This window comes from Centruroides vittatus, unplaced genomic scaffold (assembly GCF_030686945.1).
Source record: "Centruroides vittatus isolate TY-2023 unplaced genomic scaffold, ASM3068694v2 contig_941, whole genome shotgun sequence".
NCBI classification, from domain to species: domain Eukaryota; kingdom Metazoa; phylum Arthropoda; class Arachnida; order Scorpiones; family Buthidae; genus Centruroides; species Centruroides vittatus.
This window is the reverse complement of record NW_027122625.1, coordinates 96,599-109,828: the sequence shown is the minus strand read 5'-3', so window position 1 is coordinate 109,828 and position 13,230 is coordinate 96,599. Positions and strand designations below refer to the sequence as shown.

At 26.7% G+C, this 13,230-nt stretch overlaps 2 protein-coding genes across 4 annotated transcripts in view; one reads left to right on the top strand and one right to left on the bottom strand.

Annotated features, from left to right (window-relative positions):
• LOC136984972 (RUN and FYVE domain-containing protein 2-like) overlaps positions 1–3,229 on the bottom strand; it is a 30,822-nt gene extending 27,593 nt beyond the window's left edge. The window contains exon 1 of one of the 2 annotated variants that reach the window (XM_067282124.1): positions 2,880–3,229. In XM_067282124.1, the coding sequence (XP_067138225.1) occupies positions 2,880–3,099 (220 nt within the window). In that variant the 5' untranslated portion in view covers positions 3,100–3,229. The remainder of the gene's footprint in view (positions 1–2,879) is intronic. The other variant, XM_067282122.1, reaches the window with a different exon arrangement.
• Positions 3,230–3,502: 273 nt separating this feature from the next.
• Positions 3,503–11,423, top strand: veli (L27 and PDZ_signaling domain-containing protein veli). 2 transcript variants are annotated; one of them, XM_067282127.1, is made up of 5 exons: positions 3,503–3,585; positions 8,567–8,608; positions 10,066–10,214; positions 10,501–10,710; positions 10,770–11,423. In XM_067282127.1, exons 1-5 carry the CDS (start codon positions 3,549–3,551, stop codon positions 10,926–10,928), a joined length of 597 nt encoding a protein of 198 aa, XP_067138228.1. In that variant the 5' UTR covers positions 3,503–3,548; the 3' UTR covers positions 10,929–11,423. The 2 variants fall into 2 exon arrangements, with proteins under 2 accessions (XP_067138228.1, XP_067138226.1); XM_067282125.1 differs by having other exon boundaries at positions 3,504–3,585; positions 8,567–8,629.
• Positions 11,424–13,230: the final 1,807 nt, after the last annotated feature.

Genomic DNA, 13,230 nt, shown 5'->3' with positions numbered 1-13,230 from the left:
TCTACAGTAATAAAGATTTCTATATAAACTTCTAATAAAACATCAGAATTTTTTAAAAGATTTGGTTTATATAACAAAATTAGAAATGAATATCAGTATATTATGTTAATATTTATTTATTCATACAGCTTGTATACATGTTAATTTATCATCTGAACAATATAACTGTTAAATGGAGTTGTTTAATATAAACATATTAATATATTTGTGTAATAAATAATATGTATGTGTCATAAATCATTTAACAAAACTGTATATACAGTACATATGTTTTTGAAGCAATTTATTATAGAAAGGAATTGAGAATAATTATGAAATATATGAAAAGTATGTATGGATTTTGAGTTTTTGATTCAATAAGTATCAAACCAATTTTTCTTTTTGGAATGTGGCCAAATATTTTTGTTAGTTAAAACATATGAATGAATGTAATTGGTGATACAATCAGGGAGAAAAAAAGTGGAATATTTGTATAATTTTAGCTTTTACAGAGTACATATCACAGTAAGAAAAATAATCCTTATCACCAAGCATAAATCATTAGTACAGGAACACAAAGCTTCATAAATTTTACAACTTGATTTTATTAATTAATTTGTCAGAATACTGACTGACAATAATGTAACAAATATATGATAAAATATACTAGTTTTGATACAATTTCAGACACTAGATTATTATTATAAAATTTATTTGCAACAATTAACACATTGATTTGCATGATGTTCCTTGCAGTATATGTGGTTGCACTAGCTGCAATATGTAGTAAAATAGTTCATTTTTTTAATAGTGAATGTGACAAATTATTATTTTGTTTCAGGTGTTGTATTCTCTCTGGGAATGATAGGATTTTTCTGTAAAACATTTTATATGAAGAGGTGCAATTGTATCTGCAAGGTGTGTGATTCTAGTCTCTTCTTCATCCATTGTTTGGTTAGCTCTTCACTTAGACACAGGAAAGAAATTATTTCTTCTCCAACAGGCAACTGAATAAAATAATTATTATTTCTGCTTGGAATGTGACAAGATGATCAATTAGCTGGTTGTACAGAGAGCAATGATTATTTTTGAAGGAATAAGCATATATGGATTTTTTGAAACAGAATTTTCAGTTACCCATTTTCAATTTCTAGACTCTCTTCAGAACATTAGATCTCTAGTCTCCTGCACTTATGCTGTTGATATACTGTGCACCAACTATCATTAGCACTGTCAATATGTTAAGCAAATTCATCATATAAAGACAAAATTGACATACGTGAAATAGAAACATGACTTTCCTTACTCTACGCACTACACATTATCAATTTGATGAAGCATTGTGATTATGACAGTTTCAATTATTCTACAAACAAAAACAATTCCAGAAATAGGCACTTGTTATGAATTCTGGCAAGCATAGAAAAATAGTAAACAGCAAGATAGTGGAAAACAACAAGGAAACAATATCGTAAAAATGTCCAGAAACAAGGAACTCATGTCGTAAAAATGACAATGCTTTGTGATCCAGAGTTAAAGCTCCAAGTAAGAATCTCCTTCAAATAGTAGACAACTACTATTCAAGAATTTCTGAAAATTAGGAAACAACAAATACTATAAACTATGGTAGATAGATGCCATCTTTATTTAACAAACAAACTTTAAAAAGAAAATGAAATACGTAAAATGTGGAATGGTAATTGTAAGCCCGAAGATGGCCTATAATAAGTAGGGTGAAAACGTTTGAGAAATATAATAATTTATGTTTGGCAAAAAATTCAGGTGTGTTGATATAATTATGTAAAATGTATAATATACACTAGAACAGTAAACAATTATTTTCTTATTACTGGTATATAGAAAGTATCAGAACACTTGTTATAAAGAAAAATACCAGTTACCATTTAAAGTATAATTTGTTTTAAAAATCAAACTTTCATAAATAAATATTTAAATACTTTATTAATAATAGATATGAAATACGTACAAAGGAAATAACCATCTTCAGAATAGTAACTGCAGAGAAAATATGCAGTTTAGAATAGTATCATGGCTATTATTTGAATAAAACAAGTAATAACTGATTATGTTATTCTGAAATCATTTTTGGCACAAAATAACTTGAAACAACAATGATGAAAATGAACAAAAATTGAAAACACATTATATAATAATTTTTGTGGTATCATAACATCCTTTGCTTAGGGGTATACTTCACACCTGATTTTTCCATTACCATCCATCTATCCCTATCATTGGAAAAGTCTTTGTAGTGATGGAAATAGAAAAAAAGAGTAATTTTAGGAAATATTGTATTAATCCACCACTGCAGAGCAAGTTGTAAGAGACACTAAGTCAAGCTTAAACTATTTTTTGTTTTTAAAATTTTTACAGATATTTATCAAAACACAAACATTTTGCACTTTTTTCTTTTTTCCGGTTAAATCATTAAAAAGAAAAAATAACCATTTAAAAAAATATCAATTCAATTAAATGTCTAATTAACTTAAATCTGTAATTAGTCAATTAAATTATGCAGATTTAGTAATTATAATTGTATAAGAGAAAACAAAAGAATACATTTATCATCATCAATTTTTATTTTGTTCTTTGTATATTACCCTAGTTTTTAAATTATCAAAACACGAGACGCGGCAAGAACAATACTACTTTGTGACATAATTGATAATATCACCAATGATGCAACATGTAACAAAAAATAAAACCTTTTTAAAATTAAAGTTTATGCTAATTTGCATATTGACACAGCCAATTAAAATTAACATTTCAACTGTCATTTGTCATAGATATCGATGCTAATGAATTATTAATTTCTTATGTGATATTATTATTACGTTTTAATGCAACGAAGACAAAGTAGGAAATTTAAATGAACTTACTTTGTTTACTTTTTCTGATTTGCGAGAAAGTTGTTTTCGAGATGAACAACGTCGGCCATTTTTCTTCGTTCGACTTAAGACTTTTCTCTTTGACGCTGTCGTCGTTATCCAGATCCGAAAAGCTATTTTCCGTATGAAAAGAAGTCGTCGAGCTAATTCTACTTAAACCGTTTTCCTCTCTTTCGCTTAAGTTTTGTCCGTCGACCGTGCGCGTCGCCATATTGTTTATAAAACATGTCGGGATTGATATAAATATTAAAAATTTTATAAAGTTCGATTGTTATCATTTTTTTAAACGCCCGAGTCGACTCGAATATTAATTTATTTCGTTTCGCGCTTATACATTGGAATGAAATTATTAATTAAAAAAAAATTAATTAAACACGTGTTTCGATTTTAGTTTTAAAATCGTCTATTTCTAGTGACGTAAATAATAAATATCGCACGTAAAAATCTCGTACGTATCGGCTTTAAAAATTATAATTATTAAAACAGAATGATAATAATTTACGTATTTTATTTATTTATTAAAGAAAAATTAATATTTGGAATAAGTATTAATCGATGACACTTTTTTAAAACGATAAATATATTTAATTTTATTCGATGTGTAATTTTTTAACCGGTAGATGGAGCTGAAATATTTTGAAGAATTTTAAATAATTCAAGATGGCATCCGTAGCCGAGCCATTAACACTCCAAAAAGGTAGGATTTTTGTGGTATAATTAATTTATTTTAATGCCTAATTAGCTATTATTTGTCTTGGCGAGTATCTGAATTATATATTAAGCGTTATAATTAATGCATGTTGCTATAGTTCGCGAGTTAAATAACGTGTGAAATTTAAGGGTGGAGATGATCATTCGGGCCAATCAAAATAACTTTCACTGAATTTAATCCTGAAATTTTTAAGTCATAAAAAGTGATTTTTATACAATTTTATCTAACAAAATATGAATTTAGTAAGGTTTTTGGCTATTCAATTAAATGTATACATTATTTTTTATAATTAAAAAATAACTTTATTATATAAGTAAGATTTTAGATTTTATAATGTGATAAAGCCACTTAAACAATGTAATTGATGATAAAAAAACGTAATCACTTTGATACTCAATTAAAATATAAATGTACTTATATATACATATAATATTATGTAATAATCTCTTTTTTGGGCTAAAGAGGACCTTTATGACAGGTCCATCATGAGTTTGCCAGATGGAAAGAGGGACAAGATCCATTACATATGTCAGATTATCTTATTAAAATTTCTAGACTAGAACCTGGTCCTCTGCAAAAGGCAGGCCGATGACTTAATTTCCTTATCTATCCATTTGGCTGTGTATAATCCAAATAAAACCTTGGGAAATAATAATTTCAAAAGATCTGGAAGAATCGGAGATAAAGAAGAGATTAGTAGAATAGACTGAAATGAGAAAATCCAATCCACTTAGATAGGACATGCGTCATCCTCATCAAATATAATCATTATAGTTAAATTATATTGAATTTATATATTAAAAAAATACTGTTTGTTAGGGGCTGTAAATTACATCTGTATTTTTCTTGAATTTTCAGTTTCCCCTCTCCCTGGGTTTCCGTAACCCCTCCCCTCTTTGGACATCTGACAAAACTCAATCCTCTTAAAACTTTTATCGCTTTATGAATGATAGATACCATAAATATAAATTAAATATATACAAGAAATTTTGAAATAAATAAAATAAAATGCATAAACTATAAAATTTAACGAAATAAAACAGACATCCACTAAACTCAACTCCTCTTCCCCTACTCCAACTCGTCATAACAGCCTCCTTCCCTTCTGGTGTGAACATTTATGAACAGTTCCTTATTTTTAAAATGTTATTGGGCAGCAATTTTAAAATTGCCGATCTATAACATTTCCATTGTTGTCCATCCTTCTTCATTAATCTCGAGAATGGAATTAGATAGATGAAAACTTGAGACTAGATACGGAAAGCTTAGGTAGGGACTGGAGGGTCTGACTAACTATATATGAACTGTAGTCTGAATTGGAAGCAGCAGTGCTCGCAGACTGTAAAAAGGGCATCATGTGTATATATATATATATGCAGGTGACCTTTGATTAATGCAGTTAATTAATTTATCAATGCTACTGCATATATCAAAATTGTATTAATCAAATGTAATGGTACCTCAGTATTCAATCAAACAATCACAACCTCTAGATCAAATTTCCAGTTAATAAAAAATATTTTGATTTTAATTTTGTCATCAGTAAAAGGTTCCTATGATAAAAATGAGTAAAGATTTCATTGTGTAAATTAAATGAAACCTTAGAGCTCCCTTGGATATTAAGAAAAGGGCAACTTGACAACAAAGGGAGGTACGAACTCCAAGTGCCCCAATTTATGGGCACTCCTAACTGGAAGTCATATGATTTCAATTAGAAGTCAAGAACAGATAGATAGGGTTTATTTTTACATTCAAATATGATTTAAAATTGCAGCTTGGCATTGTGACAATGTCACAATAAATAATTGCTCATTTTTGTGTGATTTTTACCTGAATATATTTACTTTTCTTTACTAAATGTCTTTTTAAAAGAATTAGCATATTTCACTTACAATAGGCTTTAACATAAAATTTATCATCACACTCTTGCTATTTTTTTCTCTACATCTTTATGTTTTTAATCCATATTATTCTAAGAAATTATATGGATTATTAATTATTTTATTTTATCAAAAGTTATAAAAATATCATTGTTATGTTGTTTTGAAAATTCTGATATAAATAAGGTCTAACAAAGTGAAAATATCAGTTAAAATATATAGTATAAACTTTTAATAACATTATATGTGAAATATATATATATATATATATATATATATATATATATATGTATGTACACAATAGAAGAAAGATAAATATCAAATGCATCTGGTTTGTATTGTATATAAATTGGATAACCATCAGGTTTATAATTGTTTCTTTCATATAATGTCTACTTGTAATTGAGATTTATTGTTCAAATCTCAGTTTAAAAAAGAGTTATTATATTTTGTATATCAATAGTACATTTGAAATATTAAGTACAGAAATATAACAAATCCCAATAGGATAGAAGTAATCAAGAATTTATAACTATTGCATACAGGAACTTTATGAATATTAGTGTTGATCGTTAATAGTGTAAATTCAAAATACCTGATGCATGAAAATGTTATTTTATTCAAACTTTATTGTCATATGAATGTATTTTGAGCACTTGATTTTTAAGAGAGAATTTATAAAATGTAGTAGTAATTAACAGTTTGTCTTTTATAAAGTTTTATATAGTTGTATTAGTAACTAGGCTATAACTTCATCCATAGGAAGATTAAGTAAGAAAAAAGCTGATTATTATTAAGTATGTGTACACAGAGTGAAAGAGTATATAAAATGCAATTTCACCTGTGTTCATGAAGAATTAAAGAACTAAAATAAGTCTTGGTTGCTTGTTGTTCTCTATTATATGTATTTTCTTAGCACAATGTTGCCGTTGAGAACATATCACACAGGAAACACTTTCAGAGGAAAAAGGTTGGTTTATTGGTTGAATGGATATGCATTTCGGGCAGTAATAATAGTTCAATATGTAATAATAGGACTGAAGAGGGGTGTTAAGCCCGAAATGCATATCCATTCAACCAATAAACCAACCTTTTTCCTCTGAAAGTGTTTCCTGTGTGATATGTTCTCAATGGCAACATTGTGCTAAGAAAAAACAAAAATAAGATTTCCAATGAACCAGAACACATTGTTATTCCCAAATATTCATTGGTTTGTAGTATAATTGAATGGAAGGATGCAATCATAATTCAGTTCAAATTATGCTAATTTAAAAACATATACTGAACAACCATTTCATTTCTATAAATTATTATAGATTTTCACCAAAAAAACTAGAAGAAACAAATATTCTTCCCTGTGGTTAAAAGAATATAGCCAAAATATTGAGTGTATCAGTAAAATAATTTAATACATATGTATAACATAAATAAACTTACAATTTGAATTTTATATTTTATCTTATTATACTTATTCAGATTTTTTTTGTGAAGATCTGTATATATAATACAGATTAAATCTATGATCATATAGATCATAGATTTAATATCAGATGATCCAGAGAATAAAATTCAGAGTTCTTATTTATTTGCAAAGTTCTTTGTTAGATTTCATTGTTGTATAACTATGATAATAATTATATTAGAGAAGAACTATATAATCAAATATATGAATTTTAAGTCTTTGCTTCACTTGTATTAATATCAATACCTAAATGAAAATTCTTTGGAATAAGTTTTATTCTAGATAAAAAGAAAAATTCTGATATTTTATTTGCATACTCAAAACATTTAATATAATATAAAATACTTTTTTTTGTAAAAATTTTTTTACAAAAAAACACCATAAAGTATGTTCATAATTATTAAGAATAAGAAATTAATAAACTTATATTGATAACTAATTCTAATATTTTAAAGATTCTAAATATTTCTTCAGTTCAGACTATATAATGCTGCCACATTTTGAATGTTCTCAAGAGATTCATTGGTTTTATTTACCTGGAATAATGTCATATTCTATTAAAGATAACCATATTTTCTATTTTTTCAGTTTTACTTGGAAGTCTAAAGAAACAGAAGTAGTAATGCTTTTTCTTTATTCCTTAGAATTTTTAAGACCATTTATGGATGCATATTAATTTTCATATAACATAATTTTGAACATAAATTATTATACATAGATGCATTTATTCTTAGTTATATTTTGAAATAGCACTAAACATTATACAGTATTTGCATTCCAATTTAACAATGCAAGCCTTACATGTATCCTTAATATGAAACATTATTCAGTATGATATACATTTTTAATCTAATTATTTATAAGTGTGATTAATCATGGTTACTGTTTATTAAGATAATACCAAATAAAAATATATCATTGACTAATCATTTCTCTTCCTAAAATATCAATAGAAATCTATCATCAATCAGTTTAAACTTTTTGCTATATATTTATCATAATTTATAATGCGTTGTTCATAACTTTTTCTCATAAAACATTAATAAAATGAATTATTTGTAAGAATAATAATTTTATTTAATTATCCTGATAAAAAAGAATTAATAGGGAACATTATGAAAAATAAATCTTAGACAATTTTATTATTTTTTTGTATTATTCATATCATTGTCAGACTTAATTTAAACAGTTGAAGTTTCAGTTTATTAATATATACAAACACTTACAAACTATAGCTGTTAAAGTTACAATATATCACAATAAATGTTAATAATATCTTAGGAATTGTATTTTAATTATGATGTAAGAAATTTGTGTTTTTATGATCTTATTTGTAAGAAAATTGCAACTTCTGAGTTAATAAAAGCATGCACTTTGCCATTGACTTTATCAGAATTTTAAACTTATTTGAAATGCAATTTTTACATATTTTCATAACATTTGTTTAATGTTTAATGATAATACAGAATAAAGTGCTTATTACCGGTAATATGACATGGAAATATTTTCAAATTTATTCAAAGTATTTAAAATCATAAATTTAAAAAAGTAAAATTTGCTACTATTTGAAATTATTTATAAATTAATATAAGTGTTTTTATAATGTAATATAATTTTTTTCCAGATGTTAAACGTGCAATAGAATTATTAGAGAAACTCCAAAAGAGTGAGTACAGCTTCTGGCTTGGTATGATCTGTGCACTCAATTGCACATTTTTCTATCTTTCCTAAACTTTAAGCATAAATTTGCACTATAAAATTAATGCTTTGAGCACAGTTATGCATTTATTTAAACATACTATATACTTAATAGATACATATTTCAAATAATTTTAAGAATAAATTGTTTACATATCATACTTAAATAATAGAGAGAAACTGATCAAATATTCTATAGGCTACCATTGCATAGGCCTGACGATGAATGAACACAGTTTGTGAAGTAGCTCTGTCCCGAGTGAAATCTTTTAAAAACATTAGAATATTCACAGAAATAGATGGAAATAAGTTTTATATTAAGAATATTGTATTTAGTGAGATATTCAAAGTCATATGTAAAAACTATAAACTGATTTTAAGTAAATTTAATTCTCAAATTTTGAAAATAATCTCAAAAATTTTTAAGAAATTCACTTGAAGGAATAAAGTTAAGAAAGAAGAGATAAATAGCATTTATGAAAACATTTCAAGATTTTATTTAATATGGATACAATTCAAAATTCTAATGACCATAACCTTGAACTAATATTGGCAAGTCATATTCTGACGAAAACTAAATATTCAGCAGCTTCTTGCCAGTAAGAGTAATAAGAGAAATAAATCTGTATATGGATTTTTAAGTTAATAAACTAAAAAGTATGATATCTATTGAAATCGATATTGTTTCTTTTAGATGGAAAACTGATACAGATTACAAATGCAGGTAATTTAATATCTTGGAGTCTGTTTCATATCACAATGATGCACAGTCTAATATTACCTGTAATAATTTCTGCTTGCCAAATTAGTTTTTGTTAAAAATAATAAATTTAAAATTCTTGTGAACTGAAATATTGTTCAAGATGTAAAGTTAATAGTTAAAATTGACCATCAATGCTTAGAAAACTTACAAAATATTCTTTCTTAATAAAAATATTTTCTAGAATATGATATACTGCTTTGTAGTTAATATATACCTATATGGTTTAAATTACATATGTAAATAAGAGTTCAATGATATGAGTGAAGGGGGAAAAAAACTCATTTTTTCAATTTTACCTGAAAATAAATAGTTATTTACTTTATGAAATGTGAAGTTAAATAAATAATAAAATCTTCTAATAAATTATAATATTAAATGTATTTGCTAAAATAAGTGCATAACTGTACTAATTTTAAGATTGCTTTCTCTTTAATTTAATTTTAATAACCATTTGTATTAATATTTCTAAAAATTTTGCTTAATTTCATTTTTCATAAACTTTGTTTCGTTACTGGCAATCCCTTGATATTTAATTAACTAATTTTTAATAATACTAATTATTATTATTGTTACTTTTTCACATATGAAATATTTTACAAACTATACATATGACATGTTTTGTCAAATTAAAATATCTATAATTTATGCATTTTCATCTGTAGGTGGTGAAGTTCCAAGTCAAAAATTGGCAGCTCTACAAAAAGTACTTCAAAGTGATTTTTGTAATGCAGTAAGAGAAGTGTATGAACATGTTTATGAAACAGTTGATATTTCGGGCAGCCCTGATATTCGAGCTAGTGCTACAGCCAAAGTTAGTGTATTGAACTTTGTTTTCATAATAGCATATTTAGAATAATAATGTCCTTTTTTTTCTATTTTTACTGATCATTAAAGTTTCATCTTCTGTAGTTTGTACTTGGAAATAATGAAATCAAATATTCCATTACTTCCAACTTTAATATACATCACTTCTTCAATGGAGCACTTTCTTCATTTTATTTGTTAAAGTTAATTTAAACCTATGAAAATTAAACTAATTTTTAAAGTGTTAAATTTAAAATCATCTTACTGATTTCTCTCAAAAACTGTACTTTTAGGCAACTGTAGCTGCTTTTGCAGCTAGTGAAGGACATGCTCATCCTAGAGTTGTTGAATTACCAAAAACAGATGAAGGATTGGGTTTCAATGTAATGGGAGGAAGGGAACAGAATTCTCCCATTTATATATCTAGAATTATTCCAGGAGGAGTCGCCGACAGACACGGGGGATTAAAACGAGGCGATCAGTTGCTCTCGGTTAACGGAACAGTAAGTATGCTCGTAAATGCTTAAAAGTAAGAGTTAATATTAATAAAATTTTTCCATAGAGCGTGGAAGGAGAGAATCACGAGAAAGCTGTTGAACTACTTAAAGCAGCTCAGGGAACAGTCAAATTGGTGGTCAGATATACTCCAAAAGTACTAGAAGAGATGGAGATGAGATTTGACAAACAACGTGCAATTCGTCGAAAACAAAACATTCACTAACTTCATCTGCCAGATAAAAATATTTTATCATAGAGAAGACTATGTACATATATAAAAATATATATATAGTATTTGTATGGTTGTGGTTTATTAATCAGACATTCCCATTTATATTATATATTAACTTGTATTTTTTTTTTTTTTAATTATTTAAATATTTTAAAATTTTTGTTTACAAAAATAATACATACGAAATTATTTTGAAATATTTACATTAACTCTAACTCTACTTTATTTTGATTAGGAAATAGTTTCCAAGTATATTATGAAAACAATACTTTATTTGGTAGCTGTATATAAATGTTTTGATGTAATTTAAATTATTGCCAAAGTCGAACTTTAATAATTAAAAAATGCAATAATTTTAAATCTTGCATTAAAAATCTAACTATATTGTATTTTACATTTAAGTAAATGGTGAAATTGTTAGCTTATATAAAGATAAGCTGATGTAATTAATATAGAAAAGAATAAATTTGAATGTATTTATATTCAGATTCTAGTTTGTCTTATAAGTGCGGTAGCAAATTAATCTTTCAATTTTTTTTCCCAAATCCATTTCAACCATCTTTGAATTTCTCTTATCTGAAATGTACATTATGACGGATACTCCTAACTATACTGGTGACTCCTAAACAATATGAAAGCAAATTTCAACCAACAAGTGAGCATCTGTCATGCTTTCGCGCTCGGTTTCAGATGGATAACTGTCCGAGTCCAAAGATTACCCAGCCAATAGTTAATTCCAAAAATAAAGCATGAAGTCAGCCATCATAAACTACTATACACGGAATGATCTGTACTGTGCCATAAAAAGCACAGTACAGATCATTCCGTGTATAGTAGCTTATGATGGCTACAAAGTCTTACCACGTGGAATTGCTAAAGAACTGATTTTTTGTTTAAATTAATGCTTAGATTAATAAACAACTTACACGTTACTATTAATCCGAAGAGAGATAAATATATCCGGGGCAATCTTTATTTTACGATCGTTGCCGATAAGCATCTTTAACCGTGAGCGGGCGACCTGTGTTTAATTTGTGACCTCGATATAGCGTTACAGATGACTAACGTTCAGGTCGCATACGTGCAAATGAAAACAAATAGTGTACGCGTGTGGATCGAAGTGATTACTATCGTTATAATATTTAATATCTAACTTTAGACTTTTTTATATGATTTGTTCCTGTCTGTTGTAGATTCAGTTATGTATCTATATTTAAAGGTTTATTTTCATTTTAAATTAAGCAAAATTTCGCTTCAAAATATAATAAATATGAAGGAAAATCTTCGTTTTTGAAATATCTGGAACATTTTCATGTTTTATTCCTAAGGTTATTTTTGTTTTCGATTTTCTTATGTAATTATTTCTTAATTAAACAACGATTAGGAAAGAAGTAAATATAAGAATAAATTTCTGAAAGTTTTGTTTACGGAATTCTCTGAGGATTTTAGACATATTTAATGTATGATGATTTTGTATACGGTATATCGAAGTACTAACCAGAAAAAAATTTTACTTATAAATCCGAATTAATTTATTATTTAATGGTAATTTCTTAACTTAAAAATATATCTGGGTATTCTCGCGCTTTTGATCCGTTCTCTAACTTCAAAGATGTATGAGGGATACCTTGGTTAAGTGGGCGGAGGAAGTTTTCCCCGAAATTTTACACACACATTTTTAATTTGTTAACGTTTTTGGTCATTTTGTCTGATTTTTTTTTTGTTCTTGATTTGCCCAAATTTGGGAGGACAGTTACTAACCTGCACCCCGACTATTAAGCCAGGGACAAACACGACTACAAAGAAATGCGTATTTTGCATTTTCTGTATAAATATAATAATTAATGCAATGTTGCAATCACTTATTATAAATATGTGGATTTTAAATATTGTTGTAAAATCTTTCATATGTAAATATTATTTTGTTGTTTTCGTAAAAAAATAAAGTAATAACAGCAAAGTGTTTTTCTAGCAGCGCAGCGATTAGACAATAGGCAATACATACAAATTGTATTCAAAAATTATTATACTGTGTATATTTTTCTGGGTTTAATTAGGCCTGATTTGTGCTAAAGTATATAATTTTTCATAAAAATCCGTGGTACGTTCATTCTTTAAGCACAATTTAAACCTCGTGGTAAGTAAATTGATCGGCGCTACCGACGAATTTTACGTCTCTTAACAAAACCAGTATTAAACGCTGTGACGCATTGTGCATTTTTTCTGTATTACGTATTTTAGTACTTAATGACGTTATAAGTAGTTATCCTTGTTTCATGTCGACATTTGTAAC